The 23871-nt window shown below is 41.1% G+C and overlaps 1 protein-coding gene across 5 annotated transcripts in view; it reads left to right on the top strand.

The window, feature by feature from the left end:
• The window catches only part of zfyve26 (zinc finger, FYVE domain containing 26), a 37860-nt gene that overhangs the window by 4811 nt on the left and 9178 nt on the right, over positions 1-23871 (top strand). For 2 of the 5 annotated variants that reach the window (XM_034858037.1, XM_034858035.1), the window contains exons 5-34: positions 664-813; positions 1760-2081; positions 4796-4920; positions 5113-5277; positions 5396-5484; positions 5587-5738; positions 5842-6048; positions 6613-7224; positions 7670-7834; positions 8099-8244; positions 8469-8712; positions 9497-9760; positions 9963-10082; positions 10285-10455; positions 11153-11386; positions 11818-11923; positions 12452-13278; positions 13989-14188; positions 15087-15191; positions 16081-16203; positions 16402-16578; positions 17224-17473; positions 17773-17850; positions 18117-18304; positions 19050-19189; positions 19583-19611; positions 19868-20004; positions 20293-20513; positions 21955-22102; positions 22899-23108. In XM_034858037.1, the coding sequence (XP_034713928.1) occupies positions 664-813; positions 1760-2081; positions 4796-4920; positions 5113-5277; positions 5396-5484; positions 5587-5738; positions 5842-6048; positions 6613-7224; positions 7670-7834; positions 8099-8244; positions 8469-8712; positions 9497-9760; positions 9963-10082; positions 10285-10455; positions 11153-11386; positions 11818-11923; positions 12452-13278; positions 13989-14188; positions 15087-15191; positions 16081-16203; positions 16402-16578; positions 17224-17473; positions 17773-17850; positions 18117-18304; positions 19050-19189; positions 19583-19611; positions 19868-20004; positions 20293-20513; positions 21955-22102; positions 22899-23108 (6105 nt within the window). Of the gene's footprint in view, positions 1-660; positions 814-1759; positions 2082-4795; positions 4921-5112; positions 5278-5395; positions 5485-5586; positions 5739-5841; positions 6049-6612; positions 7225-7669; positions 7835-8098; positions 8245-8468; positions 8713-9496; positions 9761-9962; positions 10083-10284; positions 10456-11152; positions 11387-11817; positions 11924-12451; positions 13279-13988; positions 14189-15086; positions 15192-16080; positions 16204-16401; positions 16579-17223; positions 17474-17772; positions 17851-18116; positions 18305-19049; positions 19190-19582; positions 19612-19867; positions 20005-20292; positions 20514-21954; positions 22103-22898; positions 23109-23871 lie in introns of all 5 variants that reach the window. The other 3 variants (XM_034858034.1, XM_034858033.1, XM_034858036.1) reach the window with 2 other exon arrangements.

The raw sequence follows: 23871 nt of genomic DNA, 5'->3' as shown, positions 1-23871 counted from the left end.
GGAAAAAGGCTGCAATGAAACAAAGAGTGAAAAATTTAAAGGGGTCTGAATACTTTCCGTACCCACTGTATATGCAGTAGGGGGTCCCTACTCGGTCTGTCTTTGAGCTAAAGGGTCCCTGGCCTAAAAAACGATTAGAAGACCCCTGCACTAGGGTATCTGCAGTGTCAGGGTCTGTCGAGCCTGGTTGTGCATCAGGTCAAGGTACAGCAGCTTGCCGAGTTGATGCTTCCTAATGCAGACTGCTTTAATGTTGCGTGTCACGCGTTTATTTTTTAACCTTTATTTAACCAGGAAGTCCCTTGAGACTGAAATCTCTTATTCAAGGGAGACCTGGCCAAGACGGCACACCAGTTACAATATAAACAGAAATACAGCATAGACTAAATCCCACATGGAGGAAAGGAACAGGTCACATGTGGCAGTTTCATTTTTGAATTACATGGCATTTTAACATGGCCTTAAATTCATTTAATGGGACTAGATCATATACCGGTATTACTGCAAATGCAATTGATCGAACAGCCCAAACAATGTAGTGAAAATTAGATGAGAAAGCATTTGATCTTTTAATTAGATTAAGACACAATGTACTAAGATTCACTTGACTGGTTCTGTTTTACATGTTGTGACTACAGACTGAGCTGAGTTATCTTTCAGCAGGAGTTGCACCAGGCCTTCTTGGACACACAGTCTGGGAACAATGCTCCAGAGGGTTCAAGAACAACAGGTGCTGCTGTTGAGTCTTGCCTGCAAACCTTGTTGGAGAAAAAGAAGCCCAGACTCGCCCAGTCTCTAGCACATTTCCTACAGGTAGAGTCACACATATTCTATAATGTAATAATACTATAAAGTAACACACAATGTTTAAAAACTATATAAGGTACTAGATTAAAATATAAATGTATCTACATGTGTGTACATGAACTAAATGTATGTAAAAAAAAAAAAAAAAAACTTAACACATGACATTATATACTTTGTTCTGGGTGATTTCAATTCAAAATTATTATTATTAACACATTAAATTACTAAATATTTACTGTTGTTTTCTGCCAGAGATTTTTTTAATGGTTTTGAAGTATGTTAAAGGTTCCATGACATGGTGCTCCTTGGATGCTTTTATATAGACCTTAGTGGTCCCCTAATACTGTATCTGAAGTCTCTTTTATATAGACCTTAGTGGTCCCCTAATACTGTATCTGAAGTCTCTTTCCCTAAAATTCAGCCTTGGTGGAGAATAACAGCCACTAGAGCAAGTCCCACAATGACCTATCCTTAGGACGTGCCATTTCTGAGTCTGTAGCTTTTGAGGAGGGGAGGGGGGCAAGGTGGAGGCTGGGGGTGTGGCCCTGACCAACTGCCACTTTGCTTGTTTGAAATCCATGATGTCTCTCTCCCATGGGTGGACCAAATTCTCTGGGCAGGCAAAGTAGAGAAAGGGGAGGTAACCTTGCCCCTTACGAACTCATAAGGAACAAGATTCCTTATTGGTCCATCTGAGCTTTCATTTTCTCAAAGGCAGAGCAGGATACCCAGGGCTCGGTTTACACCTGTCACCATTTCTAGCCACTGGGGGACCATAGGCAGGCATAATATTAATATTAAAAAAACTCATAAAGGGAAATTGTTATGCCATTGGACCGTTTTATAATTACTTTTTAACATCATATCTTATCTGCAAATCCTTAAAGTTCAGCTTAAACAAACATTTGAGTGTACATATCAATAGAACACCAGCATTCTCCATCTCCTACAGGACCACACTCTGCAGCAAACATTCATCAAACACCTGGTGAAGGAACTGGGAACACTGGAGAGAAGGCCTGCCAAAGTGGACAAATGGGTGGAGGAGATCTACACCGTGTTGTCTGTGATGCCACAGAGCCCTGGGGCAAGCAGCGGGCAGCTGGAGGCGCTGTGTGAGGCTCTGTGGGCAGCCAAAGACGGGCCCCTGAAAGAGGAGAGGATCCTGAGCTCGTTGCTTCGCCCTCGGTGTGATGCTCTAATCTCTGTTTACTGTTCCACCGCTTTGAGACTTCAGAGGGATCAGCTGCTAAGGAGCGCGCCTGATACACAAGGTAATAGGGGTGGGCTAAATATCAATGTTGTATCTATATCGTGATATGAGACTAGAGATTGTCTCAGATTTTGGATATTGTAATATGGTAAATAGAGCCCAACCGATAAAGGATTTTCAAGGCTAATACCGATACAAATATTTGGTTATTTAAAAATCCGATATTTCAATATATCGGCTGATATATATTGGAAAAAAAAAAAAAATCCAGGAACGCTTAACCAAACAGTTTTCCCTAACATTAGTTATTTGTAGTTATTTGATTGAATTTAGTGGCCTGTGATTGATATGAGACAAGATCATAAGCCCATTTAACAGTAAAATTGATACTAGTCTCGCTTTGCCAGACCTTCCTCCACAGCGCTGAGAAGGAGGGTCTGGCGAGTCCACACAGCATTCTGGGACGGGAGAAAAACGTGGTCTGTTTTATCGGCTTTTCTTAAGCCAATCACAATCTTCTTGGGCGGTACTAAGCTCCAGACAGAGCAACGATGCCTCTGCAGAATAGCCTCGGGAAGGAACTTGTTTTGGTGGAACATGTGTACGTTCAAAAGTAGTTTTTAGTCATGCAACAGAAAACTCTGATAGGACAGATTGTCTAGCTAGCTGTCTGGATTTACCCTGCACAGATCTGAGGACCATGTAACCAGAGTCCTCAAAAATCCACCGGAGGTTAGAACGGCAACACAAAGACAGCGGAAGGTGACGGATGTCCGGCCAAAAAGAGGGACATCCGGCGGAATTTCCGGTTGCACCTGACCAGCCCCGGAAGTGGAACGTCGTAGATATAGACTACATTTATAGCACCTCAAAAAAGAAACTAAAAAATGCAAGACATTTAAATTAAAATCTAATTATTCTTTTTTTTATAAAAATAATAAATATGGAGTGGGAATCTAAAATAAAGGGCAATCTTACAGATATGTATCAATACTTTCATATTGCACAGATAATATTGAATTGTGGCTCACTGAATCGACTTATTGATCCAGATCGATGTATCATTATACCCCTACAAGGTAGTCTTGAGTGTGTTCAGCTCTGAAATTGGGAAGTCCATTTAAAACGTTTTGCTCACTCTGATATTAAACTGGTTTTGGCGCCACAGAAATCTCTCTCTTCTTTGACTCTTAAAGGCATTGATAGAAGTTAAACATTATTTGATGTTGAGAATTCTCCTGGGATCATCAGGATTCGTCCTATACTTAAACTAAAGCCCATATTTTACTGTGAATGTATGATGTGGCCCGTTAAGCTATCTTCATGCTAATTAGTGTGACCAGACAAATCGGCAGTTAAATCCGCTCCTCCACTGAGCTGTTTTAGCGGTCACGTTGTCTTTTATAACCTGAGGTTTTAGTCTTTTATTATTTCAGTTCTAATGAACAAACGTTGGCATAACCTCTATTCCTCTTTTTATCACACTTCTGCTTCTGTGGCTGCAGCAGTTTCTACTTCTCGGTAGTGTCATGAAAATGGCAGTTTGGTTAGCATCTGCTTCAACTTTATTTTGTTTTCTAAAGATCTGTTAGCTTGATTTAAAGTTTATATTTTCTGTCAATTTGGCATTATACCAGTAGTGATGATTGATGGGTGGTTTATGGTTTAGCGTACATAAACAGTGGTGATGGCATTCATTCTTATTCCAACTCTGTGTATTTTACTATTTTACCAAGCTTATATAAAGGAAAAAAAGAACAAGACTCACAATGTAATGTTCAACAAGGGTTAACCCCAAAATGCCTCTCATAATACCTTATCTACAAAGTCTCTGTAAGGATACAATGAGAATGTTTCTGCTGAAATATTTTTGCATTACTTTATGAATATTCTCACATATATTTTATTATTAGTTTTTACTTGCAACACTTTTTATTAGAGCCCGATAGATAAAGGATTTTTAAGGCTGATATCAATACAAATATTTATCCAATGTGAGTCGAGTGCAGATGTGAGTTGTACATGCTCAGATTTAACGTATCATTCAGAAATTTGTGAAATCCATTAATTACTAAACTTTTTTTCATTACCAGCAATAACAGAAGATGGGAAAAATTTCAAAAACGTTTTAGCTATCTGATTGTTTGATTGCTAACGTAATCTCAAAACATCATTCAACTAACAACCTTTGTGTTTGATGCTAACTTGTAGCCAGCAGTGAACCAACCTGGTTAAGTAGGTCCATTTTTACTGTGTTGACATTACAGAAGTCTCTCGTTAGCATCTTGTATGCTACTTGTTGCAAAGTGATGCATGCGGGACTCAAATCTGCACTCTACTTACACTCTGGAGTGACAGTGTTGCAGGGATGTTGTAGAGCGTCCTCTAGTGGACAAACTATGCAACGCTAACACTTATAACATGGTTGAAGGGGTTCAGTCCGTTTTTTTAATTTTTTTAAATATTCATTTACCGGCCATTATAAATACAGATACCTATAGTTTTGAAAATGCCTAATATCGACCAATATATCAATCTGGCTCTACTTTTATATTCCTTTTTAATACTAAAAATGTTAAAATAATATACAAGGTTTTTGTCTAATTATAGTAATAATACACTTTATTTATATAGCACCTTGTATAGATGTAGAGAGTGTTGCTCAAAGGGCTTTACAACAAAGTGGAGAGACCATGTAACAAACAAGATCGCATTAAGACAGTAAAAGTCAACCATATCAACTTGTTTCCACTATTTTTTATCTCCCCCTCTTAGTGGACCTTCCTGAAGCAGAGAGGCTTACCCTGAGTTTATGTTGCAACAAGGATCGTCCATCCATTTGGAAGACCATTTATTTTGAGTGCCTTAGTAGTGGAAAGCACTTCCTTGAGCAGGTCTTGGTAAGTAGAATACTAGTTTTATTACCAGATTTAAATTCTCACTAGACCTAAAGAGGGTACAGAGTCTTCTTTCAGCGGTACCATGACTGTATTTTTCATAATTGTTGCCGGATCGTGACAGTCAAGTTAAGTTGGTTAGCAACGGCATGTGATGCAATTCAATAATGTAATAGGATTGGTTCCTTTCTGTAGGTTACTGCACTTGACCTGATTAAACACGAGGAGTTTTCTCCGCTGAAAGACTTACTGAAGTCGGAGTTTCAGCCGTTATCACGTCTGCTGTTGCTCCTGGGATGGATTCATTGTCGCAGTCTGAGTTCGGCTCAAACACTGCTCAGCATCCTTCACCGAGAGCAGGTCAGCGCCGTAATTATTCACCTGTCCAGACATCCACATACACCTCCACCTCCTCCTCAACGGCTGGTTTACAGCTGTTTAGTGTCATGTGGTAATACAATCTTTACCTTCTTCTTAGGCTCCAGCCAATGACTCTGTTCTGCAGGAGTTTTCCAATCTTTTGTCCTCTCAGCTTGGAATACTTAAATGGTGTAAAAACAACAATCCGTGAGCATCTATTTTTATTCTTTTTAAAGTTTGACTGGTATCTAAGTCCATTTCATTTATTTCATTTTTTAAATGTACTTTTTTGTGATTGTTTCTTTGCAGTGGGATTCCCACGGAGGCATTGCTGGCACAGCTTCACACTCTGGACAATCACTCTGCCCTCTATATTTTGCATTCCATGACTCCTTTGGCTCGGTTTGAGGAGCGCAAGATACTAGATCTGCTGCAGCAACTGCCAAATTCACCAGCAACAGGTCAGCAGCTTCATCGTCCTCTCTTTTCTCGTTTGCCTATTGGAGTCTTATAATTAATTTAGCACTTAATTGCTAAGATAATAATGTACATTTCCCCCTGCAGAAGACACTGAGGTCGCCAGTAATCACAGTTCTGGTGTACAGAGGAACATAGTATTGTTCCAGGGGTTTTGTGCCATGAAGTACGCCATCTATGCTCTCTGTTTAAACGCACATAAATACTCCAGTTGTATCGAGTGTGAGTCGATGCAGCAGTACCAGCCGTCTGAAGCAGAAATAGATCAAAACCAAACCTCAACTTCCTCCGAAGGTAAGAAAGCTGTCTATCTTTTCTGCGGTGAAGTTTAATGTGATGACAGATGATAGAAAAGTTTCCGGTCTGCTCATTTTAGCTGATTGTAATCTTGACGTTGGTCTCATGGGTAATTTGCTGTTTAAACAGACAGTGTTCGTAGTTTTGGTAGTGTTAATTCATACCACTGACTTAAAAAGAGTAATATGTTAAAGTAATTTAGAAATGTGTAAGCAAAATATAAGTAATTGCCTTGGTAATTCTTTTTTTTCTAAACTTCAGTAATCATCTCTGGATAACAAAGACCTTTTCTTTTTTAACCCAGTTATTTGTGCTTTATTTTTTTAACAAGTCACACCAAATAGTTCACATGTCAAGAGACACAAAATCCAAATTGATGGCAGCACCTACACACAAATGAAAATAGAGCTTTTCTTTAAAATAAGGATGTTTACACTTTTCCTACATAACTTCTGTGCTTGTAATACTGAATCGTTGTTTTTTTCAAAGCTGATTTTCTTTTCTCATATTGTTCTAAATAACACCTTGGCTTTGATCTTCTCTCTGTGTTGTGTTTTCCAGGTTGCCAATTTTTGTTCCAGAACTACTTGTCAGAGTGCCAGCTCCATCTGGAGGCCGTGCCTGCGATGTTCCGCCTGGAGCTTCTGGAGAACATCTTCTCCCTCCTCTTCCTGTCCACCACTGACTTTGCCCCGCACATACAAAAAGACATAAACTTGAACCAGAAGACGGGGAATGCCACTCAGTCCGATTTTCTATCAGATACAAGAAACACAAATGTAGAATCGGGAACCAAAGCAAAGACGGGTGAGACTGAGTACGTCAGGAAGGAGAATCAGAAGCTGCGCTCAAGTTCACTAACAGCAGTCCACTACAGTCACCTGGACTTGGGACACTTTATGCAGGGCTGCAGGGGGTTTCTAGCCGACGTGACGGCCATGGCAGGATTTTTGAAGCTCTTGAAAGAAGGGTTGGAGGGCATGTGTGTGGTGGGCCAGCAGGACGGACAGGAGGCGGGAAGAGCGCTGCCTCGAGAGACCGAAGCGGCAGAGAACCTCGGTTGCTCAGTGACTGCTGAAACATTCGGGGCTCGCTTGCAGAGGTTGTCCAAGCGCACGGCAGAGGCTCAGTGGAGGCTGCAGATCATCACCAGCAATCAGGGCACTGGAAGTGGTGAGATGGACAGGATATGTCCCTTTAGCTTTTACTCTTAGTTTTTTTTATTTACTCTTTCTGCATGCATGAAATGGGCTGGCATTGCCAGACCTTCCTCCACAGCAATGCGGAGGAGGGTCTAGTCCACACAGCATTCCAGGATGGTAGAAAAACGTGCTGTGGTTTATTGGCATTTCTTCAAACCGATCACAATCATCCAGGGCGGTTCTAAGCTCCTGACGCAGTAACGGTGCAAAATAGTCCTGGGAAGGAACTTGTTTTGGTGAAATGTGTACAATGTTCAAAAGTTGTTTAGTTATAACAGAAAACTCAGATTGGACAGATTTACCCTGCAGAGATCTGAGGAGCAGTTAACTATAGTACTCATAAATCAATGAATGAATTGAGTTCAGAAAGCATTTTTGCTTTCATTCTGGTTGGTTAACTATAAATTTACTTTCAGGTTTAGAAAGTCCTCTCCGGCTGTCAGCTCTCGGCTGCCCTGTCACTCCTCTGGGAAGCAGCAAGAGCTCCAGCCTGAGGAGAAGGAAGAGAGCCGGGAGACATGCTATAGAGAGGCAAACCTCAGTGGATAAACATAATGGAGATGTTAGCACCAGCACATCAGGTAAGGTATAACCACGACAACAGCCTGCGCTTCATTTGATTTGGTCTGTTCAAATCACTTTGAATTAGATTAATCTTTTGGTTTTCCACCAATGAAATGGAGAATGAACTGGAGATCAACTGTTTTACTACATAAGAAACTGTCTACATTCAATTAAACTATACTTCACTTGTAAGAAACCGTCAGGGCTTGTCTTTTGTCTTTTAGGGGAATTCAAAGGTGTTGTTTTTAAGACGTATACTATTTTTTACGACCGTTTGTCAGATGGTGGAGGAGGGACAGGCTGTGTAGAATTAGAGGTCTGTCCATGCGGAGGTCCCCATAGCTGGCTAGTCCCCGCCATGCTGTCCCCTCCAGAGTCTCTACTCATGTCCTGCATCCGACGAGGGAACTTCATGGAGGCACATCAGGTCTGTGTGGCAAGCTGGGCATAAAAAACAGTTTTTCTGCAAAAAAAAAACATTTGTTTAAAGTTATTGTTCCTCATTTTGATACCTACAACTAATACTGTTGCTACTACTAATTGTTCCCCCTACTCTTGTGTTTACTACCAATACTATTTATACTACAACTACTTCTAATATGATTGTGGTAAATCTTTTTTAACATAGGGTATTTCTTGGCTTCTCTGCAGGTTTCTCTCGTGTTTGATCTGGAGGCATCTGCCTGTTGTGGTGAGCTGGTTTTCATGGAGCGCTACAAAGAAGTCCTGTTGGAGTTGGAACAGGTGGAGCAGAAGATGGAGAGCCAGTCTATGTCTTCCTCCTCATCCTCCTCAGAGGGTTTGGGGACAGCAGCTGTGTCCACCGCAGGGAGGTGTCGGCTGGGCAGCAGCGGGCGATTAACCCTGCAGGCCATCGGAAGTGCTGCTGCTGCAGGTTCAACATCTCTTTTCCTACTCAGAATTTTACGTTGCTTTTAATTCTTAATTTAAGTAATAAATGAATAAATGCATGTATAATTAACTGATTGAGCCTTTTTCAAACAGACTCATCCTCGTTGCAAAGTCAGTGTGCCTCAGGCTTATTTACTTGCTTGCAGCTCTAGTTTTTTCTAGAGAACTTTTAGCAGAATGTCTTTGAACAATGTCCAAAGAATAGATGTAAAGCTGCTGTACTGTATGCAGCTGTGGCATATACATGTAGGCAGGGAGAGCAAGTTGAGCTGCTTACATAAATTTACTTAATTTTTCCACGTGTTAAAATGTAACACTCAAAACATTCAATATGGTGAGTCTGCAGAAAAAAAGCCCTTGATTGACTCTGAGAGGCTAAATATAGTCAAATTAAATTGGACTGTGCTGGGATTGTCATATTCTAACTTTGAATATATGTAGTCATCCAGTGGAATTAAACCACTTCCAGAGTGGAATAATACCACTAAGGCAAAAAAATAAAAAAAAAGGAGCACATTTTATTTAAGTTTTATCTTGATATCCAGGTGTCAGGACCCATCTGTTACATTGGCCTTTACGGCTTTGATCCATTTGTGTTTATCTTTGATGTGGGAAAGCAGTTTAAGATAATTGAACTGTTGTTTTTACAGGAAAGATTTATTTATATTCATGTATCATGTGCTTTACTTTTTAACATTTTCAATGTTTTGTATTGCCACATAACATGGATATCATGTACAGTAGATAACTCAGGATCTTCTCTGCAGGCGTGGCTTTCTACTCCATCTCGGACATAGCAGACCGTCTCCTCAGCACCCCCGCACACCCGATGCCCTCATTGGAGGACGGCTACTGGCAGAGCCGCTGCACTTCTGACCCCTCTGGCCTCCTTTACACACTGCTGGAGGAGCTCAGCCCAGCAGCCATGGCCGCCTTCGACCTGGCCTGCTGCCACTGTAAGCTCTGGAAGACGTCCCGACAGCTGCTGGACACGGCAGAGCGCAGACTCAACAGCAGCCTGGAGGCTCAAGGTATGCACCATGAATTTTAGGGTCTTTCTTGGAAGATTTTTTTAGCAATGTTGATGACGTGTTGTTGATGGTGCAGGTTACAGAACAGATTTATTTGAACATGAAGCGTTAACGAGACCAACTACAATGTCATGTGTTTATTAGCAGCTTTGCACAGGTAGTTATTTTAGTTTTCATCTTCATTTCCTGTCTGCCTCCCCAGGAGTAAGAGTTGACAGTAAGGTTCCCCATTCTGAGGGGATCTGTGGATTCCCTATGGTATTACAGCAGATCAACAAGATCCTGAATCATTCTGCTACTAATAAGAGCTCGGGCAAAGCAGGTGAAGACAAATACTCCCAACATTTGTAATGAGAAAATGTTTACATGGACGTTAGCATGCCTTTTGGCTGCTCCAATAATGGAAATTGCCAATCGCACAATGATATGCAGGCAAAATTTCTTTCCCAATCAGAGACTCAATATAAAAAATGGAGCATATGTACAGAATAGTTTGTTGGTTACGGATCCACTCTTGTTCATAGAAGCTGTCGGGGAAGACCAAGTGTTTGCCAGCCCATTTGGTTGCTGCATCCAGGAAGTGCTCCTGTGTTGCTACCCAGCACTGAGTGAAGAGTGCATGGCCTCTCGGCTCAGTCTCGGTCAACGATTGGAGACCACGCTGCACATCCTGAGCACTGCAACAGATGGCACAGGTCGGCACAGGAAGCATGAATTTTTAGATGCGATAAAGTTATCATTTACTTTGTTTTGGTAGATAAATGTTGAACTACACAGTAAACCTCAAGTACCTAAAGTATTTTTACTTACATGTCTTGGAGCTCTGCTGTGAGTTTCCCAGAAGACGGTGAGACAGTTTTCCACGTCTTTTGTAATGTCAGATACTATTTGGATATCTTCAATATACCAGAAGAAAATGTGTTGCAGGCTTAAAGACCTTCTCATTCTACGTGAACCTTAGAATGTTCTGTATGTTTTTTGTTACATCTCGTTTAGGGCTGTGCAATTAATCAAAATTGATTACAATTTTGGCTCCTAATGAGCAGTATTATTGTGTTCTGAATATTATTATGTTTATGTTCAAATGGGAAAAGTATTAAGGGGACATGCCACAGTTCTAGGTGTTGTCACTGTTGATTTGAACTTTTTTACTTTTTTTTTAAGTTTAATAGTTGCAACAATTGCAACAACAGGAACCTGCTGAAAACCAGTTTATAAACTAAGTCAGGCCCGTTTATATTGACTTTACTTTCTAATAAATTTGAAGGAAGGAACATCTTTCTGAAAAGACTAAGTGTTAAATAATCACAATTTCCATACTGACCAAAATAATCGTGATTGTGATTATGATGTTTTTTTCATAATTGAGCAGCCCTACTCTCGTTTTAACAGAGGGCATTGTGGGCAGCGCTCTTCTGGCCCAGTTGGTTGAACAGTCCAGTCTGAAGCAGTCGGAGCTGGACGCTCACCCTGTGCGCTGCAGCATGAAGCAGCTGCTGCGCTCTCTGGATCACCTTTGCCCCTTCGAGCCAGACGGAGATCTTGCCAGACCAGATTATGTGCGCAGTTTCCTGGACTACGTCAACACACTAGCATCTGTGCTAGTGCGCAGCCTTGGTTCGGAAGGTAAAATAATTTGTCATTTAGGAGAGATGAGTGCTTTCTGTCTCCTTTTGGGAAAGGGATCATGATCTGAAAACAGAAGTCTCAGTCTTCAGATTGTTCTGCCTCATGCAGAAGCTGCAACAGCAACCTTTTACAACAGCTATTAAAAACATTAGGTAGTTTAAGTGCATAGTGCTTTTATAGGGTAATATTAAACAATCTTGCTGCTTTCAGACCTCACCATCTTGTCTTAGTCTCCATTAACAAGCTCATTTTTATACTAAACTAAACCAATTCTACCTTTAAAGCTACCTTAAGAGCGACTATACCAGGCAGGGGCCCAACAGTGACTACTCTTTTTCTGCTTCTACTACTTCTAATACTACTACTACTACTACTACTACTACTACTACCTGGGTTTGTTCTGATTTGCCTCCTCCTGTTTCTCTTAGACCAGAGCAGTGAAGTGAAGCTTGGGAATCCACTACTGGTGTTGCTTCAAGCCCCATTTCAGCTTCTCTCCCACCTGCTGTTTGACAGGCAGGTGTCTCCTGACAGGTACGCACAGTCAATGTGAACGTACATAAGTATACATAAGCCTGTAGATTGCATGCAATGTTATTCCTCACCTTCTTACACACAGCTACCTAAACTGCAGCTAAAATGTGTTCCTCACAGCTGGTGTACTGTAGAAAAGGTCTAATGGTTAATGTGAATGAAACTGAAATCCAAATCTGTTGTGAGAGTCACTTAACATTTTTCTGAAAAGCCATTCAGAAATCCTAAATGGGGTGTCGGGTCACACCTGTGGTAGTTGACAATAACAATAACGGAAATCATTCATTTGTTATCATATACTGTAACTTAGTAAGTCTATGGTGGCCCTACATTAAGTCAGAGCTAAAAGTTAACTGGAATTTGAAAATATTAATATGTTAAAGTTTCCAACTGAGCCCCCCCACTACAGTTTAATAAACGTCCTAAAAATACAAAAAAAAATAATTTCCAGTGGCTTTAGGCCTGGTGGGGGGCAGCTGTGGTGTGTGAAGTCAACAGCTGACTTTACTATTTCACGCTTTATTTCAGAGTGCTGTCCTTGCTGCAGCAGGAAGGGCTGCGCCTGAGCGTGCAGCAGGTGATTGTCCAGCGCTGTTGTGAGACTCTGCCTATGTGGATCTCCTGTCCAAGTGACAACACAGACTCCAAGAAAGACGACGGAGTGTTCGGTGTTGCCAGTCTGTCCGTGCTGCTCCAACAGCATGCTCAGGATCACATGTCCTCTCTGGGATTCACAGAGCCTCAGTCTGATGCAAGCTCTGAGTCTGAGGCCTCAGTGGAGGAGCGCTCACCGACACCCACCATCCTCTCCACCTCGCCACCATCTCATTCATCCTCCTCTTCCTCAAGCTCCTTCCTCCTCACACCATCCGCCCTGTCTTTCCTAAAGTCACGCTCCTCTTTACTGGCCACACTGGCGTGTCTGAGTGCTTGCAAAGGAGAAACTGCCCGGACACAATCCTCCGGATGGTCTGGCTATTTCCGAAGCAGCCGTAAAGAGGCAGTCCTAGACGGGGAGCAGATTTCGCGTGAAGCAGATAACCTCCTGAAGGAGTTCCCTATTCTCCGGGCTTACCTTCACACCATGGCTGAACCGTTGCTGGGCACTCTGTTAAGTGAGGGTGAGGAAGGTTCTGCTGGACTAGGGGCGGTTATTTGTGGGAAACCCCTCGTCGGTCTGCTGCTGTCTGGGCCTCAAGAAGAAGTAGCCCAGGCCGTGGCTGCTGAGGCCTTCCAGAAGGCTCTTTCCTCCAGAGACCTGGGCCGAGCCCTCAGTCTGTTGGAGCTGTATGGGCAAGGCAGCAGCCAGGAGGGGGCGCTAAGAGACCGTCTGCTTGCATGTGCTGCCTTAGAAGGTAAGAAATGATGGTAAACGCACTTTAACAAAAGTCAGGGTTGCTTTGGTGACATTTGTTATAAAAGATTTAAGATCCAACCTAATAAATAGTGATAATTGACAAAAATGCAAAACATTTACAAGCACAGTAAATTGACATTATGTTTTTGGACAAAACAAGCAAATTGAAGATGTTTACTTGTGCTCTGGGAAAATGTGATAGACTTTTTTTGCTATTTTAACACATTTTCTGTTATTTTTGGGGGCTTTTCTACCTTTTAATGGACAGGTCAGCAAGGTGAGACAGAAAGAGAAAGGGGGGGGGGGGTTGGGGCGGTAGGAGGACATGCAGGAAATCGTCATGGGTCGGACTCAAACCCTGGACCAATTTTAACACATTTTGACATAAAGAAAAAAGAAGGGACCATTGAATGCAGGCTACTGCCAGAAGAAGACCACCAAGCTTGAAATGTGTTGCAACAATAATCAGCTGCCAGTTGGAGCGTTTTTTTTGGTGTTCCTTACCGATCAGACTACTATTTTATTTGAACTTTTCTGCACTTTAACAGCTCCTCTTTCTTTGTATTGCTTTGTTATTATTGGTTACCGTTTCTAAAACCTTCTTCCAGTGTTTTTTTGTAGATTCCTGGATGTTAAATGCAAAAATTTGTTTACAGTTAAATAAATTTAAGTAAAAATGTTATTTATCTTTTTTCTTTGTATGTTCAGATGGAGATGACGGTATAGGTCAGCTGTTCCGCGTGCAGGATGCTAACCTGCGAGCCCGGGTTGCCCTGCAGGCTCTGGAGCGCTGGCCTCTGTCCGCCTGCCTGGAGCTGCTCGAGTTCTGCCTCAACGACCCGAGCACCGAGACCTCGCTGAGAACAGACTTAGAGCTCAAGAATAAAGAACTGGACCTCTATCGCTGGGTAATTTTATAGAGCTGATTTCAGACTTTGTTACTTATTTTGAATCTCCAGGGAAATTGATATATCACACTACAGCAAAGTGGTCATGCAAGCCTTCATACCTAGTAGATAAATGTACATAGAGCTGTTATAACAACAGAAATGTATTGGAACTTTTTGAAAATTTCTGGTACAGAATATAAAATCCTCTATTCCAGACTCAGCCACTGTGTACAGCAACACAAAAATTATATAAACAGATATGAAAGCACACTAATTTCTTAACGCACATTCATTTAACAAATTAAAAAGGACTTACATTTCATAAATAAGTTACCTAAATCACAAACTAGTTTTATAATTGAAGTGTACCCCTCAACTCATAAACGGTTTTGTCTTTTCAGACAAGCATGTTCTGGGGTACAGCTTTAAAGAATTCCCTCTTAAAATTAAAGATGGGCTCAACAGTTGCCTCACATATTCCATGTACAAGCTAATAATCCCCAATATGTCTCCTCTGTATCTTGTACATACAATAATCGATAATCGTAATTTTTTCAATCTTGCTTACGTTTAATTCATTTAGTAGTTTTTCCTCTGGATTTTAATTTATATGGAAACCAGACTGGGCTAGCAAAGTCAAGATGGGATCTTACCAGAAAGCAGATTATTATTATGTAGTATTCAGTCTTGGAGTGGGCCTGTGTACCTGTTAGTACTTGCCAGTACCCGTTTTGGCTGCCTTTATGTTGAAATAGCCCCAGGGTGAACTTTTGTACGTATTAGTCATGCCAAACTGTGTCTGTCTGGTGGTTACATACAGTAGTTTTGCAAGACTACACATGAAATTCTTCAGTGACGTAATTTGACTTTGACGATGTTGTGACATACAAAGTGTCCTGTTCTTCCCTCGTCACAGATGTTGAATTTACAACCTCCGTTGCCATGGGCTACTTGGCAGGAACTGAGAACGGAATCCAAGACAAACTCTGAGTCCATGTTATCTATGATGGTGGAGGCAAAAGTAGGTGTCTAAGGTTCTTTAAAGGTCATGTGCACAACACTAACAGAAGTAGCCATTGGCAACGAAATTCTTAGGACTCGGGTACCTTAGACAATGCTCATGAAATAACACACATTTATAACCAAATCGCAATAAGGAATAGGGCTAAAATATAAACCAATGAAATATGTATTAAGTAAATATGTATGAATCATTATATTTATTAACCTTATTATTAATTTTTAATCAATTTTTGCATAGACAGTATTGCAATGAATAAGACTAGTAATGTATATATGCATAATGAAGTAAAAAAACTATATATATACTCTGTGTGTGTGTGTATGGGTATGTGTATATATATGTATATATATATATATATATATATATATATATATATACACACACACACACACACACACACACACGGTGGTAGAGTGACATGTGATGGACTCAGAGTTGAGTCACAGGCACCACACAGCTGCTTACTCATTGTAAATGTATGAAGGTAAATATAGTGCCAAATGTGAGAGCTGTCATGTATTGTTTTTCTGCGACTTTGAATTCACCTCACGCGTGTAAATATATTATACAACTGAAAATTTCAAGATTTAGACTTTTGTTCTGCAAATTCAGTGATTAAGTAAGTGCTCACATCAAGTCTACAATCTCTCGTATATTTACCTTCATGTAAATAGGATGTCAAACAAGAACAATCAATTTACACACGCCTTAATCTAAGGTAACATGTCATGACAAACAATGCATTTTAGTAATGCTAATATTCTCTTTAAGCAAAAGCTCAAAACATTACTTTTTTGTGGACTTACCAATACATTTTACATAACGGAGTGTGTGGACCTTTTCTTTATGTTTTAAATTTATAAAGTGATTCCTCTTTTCTTTGCAGGAGTTTGCTCTTTGTACACAGTGGGTTGAGCTCTATCCTGTATCTGACCAGCTGAGACTGCAGCTACAGACTGAGCATTTGCTTCATCTGCTGGAGAAAGGACAGACAGATGAGGCTTTCCAGGTCAAGAAACAGATTGAAATCCATTGTAGGCTGTGTAAAATGTGTCAGGGATCAACAAATGAATCCTACTAACTATATACCCTGTTAAATGTGTGGTCCCCTAAGAGAGAAAGCATTATAATTTCACATTTAAACACACATTTCGCCTCTTTTTTTTTACAATTACTGCTGTGAAAGTTTCTCTCTTTATTTTTCCAGTTACTGGAAGGCCTCTCAGACTTTGTGGTCGGCCTAGACGTTTGTGAGCGCGCTCTGGACCGCCGACCTGGATTGGCTGCCTGTCACTTCCTGGCTGACTACCTCACTCTGCATTTCCAGAGGCAGGTGTCTCCAGCGCGGCGGCGTCACATCCACGCCCTCCATCTGGGCTCAAAGGTTTGTGAATTTTCACTGATGTTATATTTGAATTATAAGTTCTGTTGTTGCAATATCTAGAAGCCAAAGAGTGAGCGATAATTGGATTAATATGTATCATGTGGCCAATAACCAACTCGGATGATAAAGCTCCTTATCTGCTAAATATGTAAGAAAACCGTTGTTTGCCAAAATGTAAGAAATTTCAGAAATGAAATGTCAGAGGTGTATACCTGTTGGTTGTCTATGTATTATTGTGCAACCAGGGGCGATTCTAGGATCAGTCCTTTAGGGGGCTCAGCCCCTAATGAGCTAGCTACTGAACTACAACGTCAGCTAACATTTTTTGACACTATTAACTCTGTGATAGAACTACACAATCCTGTATGCTTGAGGAATCCTGCCTTGTGTTATATTATATTGAAATTGTTGTAATTGCACAAGAAAGAAGGAGCTCCTCCAGTATGCAGTGACAAGATGAGTCCTGTTTTAGATAGTGGTGTAGGTATTGAGACTATTTCAACTATCAAGAAATATAGTTATTATTAGCAATGAATGGCTATGGTCAACTATGTTGTTTTTTTATGTACCCTTACAGCTTTGTTTTCCAACAGCTGCGCAAAATGCTCCATTCATAGCTCAGGTTATGTGTGTTTTATTCTCCAGGTGTTGCTGACTTTGCCCCCAGCGGCCAGGCAGGAGTATTTCTCTCTGCTGTCGGAGCCGCTGCTGATGCTCGAGCAGCTGTTGATGAACCTAAAGGTCGACTGGGTAGACGTGGCGGTGCGAACCCTGCGGAGCCTCCTGGTTGGTCAGGAGGCTGGCTTTGGTACCGAGGACATTGATAAGCTTCTGGCAGACTACGCCTGCAAGGCTCTCGACTTCCCCTGCGCCCCCAGAGAGAGATCTCGATCTGGTCAGTGCACATTGTAGAATGACGATCATCAAAACAGGTAGAAAAATGTGGGTAGTCCTGAACGAAATATGTCTGGAACATATACAGTCCTGACACTTAACTGAGACAAATTCATACAAATATACTCACACTGAGAAGGACTTTGTTGTCCTCTCATTCCCTTTTGTACCATAAGGTAGGTTATTTGGATGTGCTTGTGCTTAAAGAAGACTGTATAGTCCAAGTTATAAGCTCATAAATTAGTACAGCCAATGACCACAGCAACTTGTGCCTAAATATTTGACTGATTTCTCTTTCAGACTCTGTCATCAGCCTCCAGGACGCACTGATACAGTGTCCTGCTCAAGACAACTGCTCCGGATCATCATCCTCCACAGGTGAGACATTTGCACTTGTTTAACAGAAATAATATGATACCCATATTGATTCCCCCATACAAAAATGTCACATAGAGTTAGCATCACAACAGCACTGCTGGAGGTTATGTGTTGTCACCCAAGAAAATGTAAATATTCATGTAAAGAAATGCAAATTAAGTTATTTTATTGGTGATTGATTGATTGATTGATTGATTGGTGGTTCCTGGTTGGAAATGTGTGTTCTTCTTGATTCTTCTGATTGCGTTACACTTTGTGTGTCACAGGCAGCACCCCTACCCACATCCCGTCCTCTAACAGCACGGACAAGGAGAGGGATCGAAGCTACGCAGGGAAAAAACGCCGCTCGTCTGCCAAGTTTCAACCTCCAGACCAACCACCTGCCCGTAAAGACTGGGTCCCTGACACCAAGCAGCACATTTGCATGGTCTGCCTGCGTGAGAGGTTCACCATGGTGAGTGTGCAAAACGGTGATGAGACACATTAAAAATAAGTACTTGCCAACATACGATATGATCCAAAACGCTGTACTTATTGTCCCCTTAGGGACAGAGGTTGAAACAAACAAGTTTTTAAAATGGTTGCGTTTTCAGTGAGGGACTGTGTTTTGTCTGCCAGAGGGCAAGAGCTCACATTCTGTGTGAAGGATATGTAATGGGTCAGTCACTATCCTCTGGGCTTGCCTAAGAACAGACTGTTTGTAAATTAATAGGAGGGGCAGGTGTTCATTCCTCCCCATCACCTTCATGGCAGTGTGTACTATACAAGCATGTTTAGTTTTACCGTGAGTTTTCCATACCATGCTGACGTCACAGTGTCTGACTACACTTTCAAGTACAGCCTGATAAAATCAAACTGTGATCCTTTTGTCCACACCATACACTCTAAGTCTGCATAAAAATAAAGCCTCTGCCATAATACGTATAAAGACAGAACATACATTTTACATATAAAAGTATAATGGGGACAAATAACAAATATCCTACCTTGCCTTAAATTAAATGACCTTACCTTTATCATAACTGACTCTGCCCCCCCTTAATGTCTAGCATTGTATATGTGGCATATGTAAACTTGCATAACAAAATGAGTGTGAAAAACAGTGAACGGACACTATAACTTCACTGACTGGTGATTTTATAACTGGTTGTCAAACAATAATGTTGTCACATTAAATTATTTGTCTCTCGCTTTTTCAGTTCAACAGACGGCATCACTGTCGGAGATGTGGCCGTCTGGTTTGTCATGCGTGTTCAGAGCATAAGATGCCCGTTGACGGCTGCCCGGAAGATGAAGAAGTCAGAGTCTGTGACCAGTGTTACGCCTATTTTCACCCAGAGTAAGACACTGTAGAATGAAATGAAGCAAACCTCACTTGTCAAATTTATTTATTTATGACAACACAGGTACTGTACTTAAAATAGTCTTCACAGAGGGTATCCTGCAGTCATGGAAAGTCTTGAATATCTTAGTGGCACAATCTAGAAAGGACAGAAGAACCTTAAAGCGTCTATATTCTGCTCATTTTCCGGTTCATAATTGTATTTTGTGGTTGTACCAGAATAGGTTTACATGGTTTAATTTTCCAAGAATATAGCAGGTTTTATTTTACAACTTGTTGTGCTCATTCAGCGCATCTTCTTCTGCAAGACAGGCTGTGGATTCATTGAAAATTAGATATGTTAGTGTGTTTTGAAATTTATTTTGCTGTATTTTTTTTCCCCATGACTAGTTCTGAAGATGAGCTGGAACCAGATAAAGGTAAATTAAAAACAGAAATTGTATGTGAACTATTTACGCTTTACCTAAAAAAAATGGTTTTACCTTAACACTTTATTTATAAGTATAAGCAGATTATAGGATTGATCCTGTATAAAATCCTGATGAATGCACTATGACAGATTGCACCTGCCACCTGGAATATCTGACATGCATCCATTTTTCAAATCAGTAGTGTATAGAAGTTATAATGATGAGCTTCCACCCAGTCTCTCTCTACTCTGTTGTCTTCATGCAGTGGCTGGAAGCCCCGTGGTCACAGAGGAAGATCTAGATGGGATGCTGCATCTCCCTGAAGTGGTCCAACGAAAGATCCATCTCACTACAAAGCCTGCAGAGAATCAGCTGCTGCGGAGCGAGTTCTACTATGAACAGGTCTGGATTCCAACATTCCTCATTCTACAAGATCAGTCATTTTCAGCTCATGGCAGTCGACTTGTATTAAGTGCACCAACATTTTAACAGTCTTATATTCCTTGAATGCCACTCTAAAGCTATGCTAAATAGAATGCATGATTAAGTGCAGTATAGCAAGCATAAAGTTAAGGTTATTTCTAGCATTTTAGATAGTTGACAGGCCACTATACTGTTATTCAGTTTTCTTGTAGTATAACCCAGTAAAACACAGTAAGACTAATTATGGTCTTTTCCTAAAACTCCAAGGCTCCCAGTGCGTACCTCTGCGTGGCGATCTTGTCTCTGCACAGCGATCAGACAGCCTGTGGTCATCAGCTCATCAGCCACTGCCGCTCTCTGTCTCGTAAGCTGACCAATCCCGAGGTGGACGCCTGCCTCCTCACCGACATCATGCGGCAGCTGCTCTTCAGCGCTAAGCTGATGTTTGTTAAGGTCGGCCGCAGCCAGGATCTCGCCTTATGTGACAGGTAAGATGTCACATAATCACACCCAGGTCAGTGTGACGTAAAAAAGAAAAGAAAAAAAGGTTTTTGTTAAGGACACTGCTCAAGTTAAACACTTGACTATTTACTGGCATTCTTTAAAGCACTGAAAACACCAGTCTGGGTTTGCATGGCTTTTAAAGCAACACACCGATTTATTAAGACTTTAGCTTATTCATTATTTATACACACAGTAACTATACAAATCACAACACGTAAACAGGAAAAGGTTGGCTTTATTTTGTCACTTATCGGGAGCAGTAGCTAGTTAGAGCAGGTCACCTCTAGGACCTGTGCTGAGCTAGGCTAGCGGTGTGGGGGTCAGACAGAGTGACGACACGTGCGGAGATGAGAAGGGTATGCGTGAACTTATCTAACTCTGGCGGATACGGTGAATAAGCTGAAGTTCCAATAAGTTGGAAGTTCCTTTAAGAATGGCAGTAAATAGTGTGACTCTGCTCTTTTTAAGTAGACCTTGAGTCAGGTTAAAATTTGATACAGCTATTCTAGGAATTGTCATGCCACTAAATTGTATAAACTATAACCAGTCGCAACAGGTTGTCCTGCCCGAACAAGTGTAACACACACCCTGTACATAACCTCGGTGTCAGAAGGGTTATTAGCAGGCAGGTGGAAGCGCCTGTGTGGGCGGAACACGAGTACAGTATGTAGAGGTTTAAAATCAGCATTAACCTCCAGGCCTCTTTCCACAGGACTCATTATGACACGTGACGGTAAACAATAAAAGGAACAATCACTGAATTCTGTGTACTGGAGCTCCTGGTGTATTGCATGCTTGCTCACTGTCACAATGTCACAATGTCACAATGTCACAGCTTACACAACACTTCCTGTATATACCTAAGTCATTGTTATTAGTAATATCTTTCTTGTTGCTTAAATCTACTGTACATGATGACAAACAAATGTTCTCTTACATATTTAGCAGATAATCAGCTTTATCATCACATAGGAGTTAGGTTTTTTGGCCACCTGATAAATATAGATCCAATTCTCACTCACTCTTTGGCTTCTAGATGTTCAACTTTCTTTACCAATTAGTCGCTGTAAAAGCAAATCAATGAGCTAGGAATCTTAGTAGAGCTGCAGAGATCCATGGTAATATTTCACCACTTTTCACAAGGACACATAGTCATGGATTTATTGTTTATAAAAAATGTGTATGAAATGTATATGCTATGTACTTTAGTTGTTGGCTTTTAACCTACCAGATGAGTCTGGTTCACCAAATTAGGACAGTTGAGGCCATGACCGAAGAGGTTTTTTGTCATGACAACTGTAGCAATCTCACGTACTGTATGAATGTAGGTCTCTGACTGTGTGTGTATCTTGCTTTGTGTGTCAAATACACATCCTTGATTTTTCCCGTTTTGCATCCTTTTTTGTTTTTTCTCTGTCCCCACAGTTACATCAGCAAAGTAGATGTGCTCAAAATTCTTGTGACGGCCAATTACAAATATATTCCTTCTTTGGATGACATTCTGGAGACTTCTGCTGTCACACGTCTCCGTAACCAGCTGTTGGAAGCAGAGCACTACCAGCTAGCAGTAGAGGTGAGGCAGGCGGGGGGTTATTTTTTATCTCATTGTTTTACATGTATGTCAGAGTGTGCAAAAGAAATAATCCCCAACAAAAACAGATGCATTGTTACAGATTTTGCTTAGACAATGACTGTCATGCTTCAAGCACACACCCAACGTTATGCAACATGAACGTCCCTCCCATCCAAGTTCTGTTACGTAGGTTCATATGTTGTAAAGTTGTGGGACTGGCTTCTGAAACTTTAGATTCTTACAAACCAGTGGTTTGTAAATTTTGTATAGCACACCTCTGTTGTTACGTAACATCTCACGTTGATGTGCCAGGTGTATTTTAGTGTGTCCCTTGAGGCTATACAAAAAGAATCTTCTTGGAACTCAGGAGTTCATCTGATATTTAACTATAAAATATTGCCGTAGAATCAATGTATGTATATTTTGTGCTGCCAATCAGCAGAGAAGCCAACATATTTTAGAATATTGGTCCATAAAGTAGTGCATAATTTTGTATCTTTTTAGAGACGACAAATCTCTAAAATGGCATTTAGACCATTATGCTGCAGAAAAGCTGCATGATTTAATTAGATAAATGCAGACTCTCTCAAAATAAAATTCAATTGCTGTTCATGTTCTACTTTCACGACACATGGATGCTGTACTGTATGCAGAGGAAATATTTTGGTGATTCGTTGGCGGAAAAAAAAATAGATTTTTGGGAAAATAATTGATTTAAAATATCGTCGCATAAAACTATAGAGATCTGAAATTCCTTCTGTGTTTATTGTCACTGGTTATGTGGCTTCTATGCTAGGTGTCTACCAAGAGTGGCCTGGACCCTGGCGGCGTGTGGCAGGCATGGGGGATGGCTTCTCTCAAGGCAGGTAACCTTTCAGGAGCGAGGGAGAAGTTTGGCCGCTTCTTAAAGGCTCCGGTGGACCGCAACCAGCTCAACCTAGGTCCCTTACTGCTGCAGGAGGTTGTCCAGCACCTGGAGACCAATGTCCAACCCACTCTGACAACGGTAGGAAGACGTGGCAATCTCATTCTTGGTCCAGCCAGCATGTTTGTTGCAGTGGAAGGCATTTTACTGTCTTAGTTCTCCATTATATCCATGCTCGAGTTTGATTTGTAAAGCACATTGCAAAGCACAGCAACAGGGCAATTCCAAGTGCTTTACATGAGTGCTACACTGTTAACAAGTTTAATGGACTGTTCTTATGTAGAGCTTTTCTGATCTCTACAACTAGTCAAAGTGCTTTTACATAGTACAGGAACCATTCACACACAGTCACACACTGTGGCCAAGGCTGCCGTCCAAGGTGCTACCTGCTCATCAAATAAACACTCACACACCACACACCACCGACCTCCATAATGGTTGGCGACCGGTCTACCACAGAGCCACAGCCGCCCATAACACATTTCCCAACTTGCATCTTTTTGACATCACCACCACCATCATTCTCAAATACCAATAACTAACTGAACAAAATAAAATTGCGGAATACTGATTTATTGTCCTGTATTAGTGATGCAGGAGTGGAGTAGTAGGTGGGAACTTTGACAATGACTTCAGCTGCACATCCTTAAAAATGAAGTTAAAAAATAGTTATTTCAGTTTCCACTTTTGTCCATTTATATAGATATCTGTAGTATATTTTGTAAAAACACTGTAGAAGTCAGGTAGAGTCACTCCTCTAGTATGCACACTTTGGATTCCTGCTGTACAGAATGTACAAGACTACTCTAGCCCCCAGCTGTTGTCCACGACACATCTGGAATCT

Source organism: Etheostoma cragini, chromosome 20 (assembly GCF_013103735.1).
Source record: "Etheostoma cragini isolate CJK2018 chromosome 20, CSU_Ecrag_1.0, whole genome shotgun sequence".
In the NCBI taxonomy this organism is placed as follows: domain Eukaryota; kingdom Metazoa; phylum Chordata; class Actinopteri; order Perciformes; family Percidae; genus Etheostoma; species Etheostoma cragini.
Note: the sequence above shows the minus strand (reverse complement) of the source record. Positions and strands in the feature narration are given on the sequence as shown.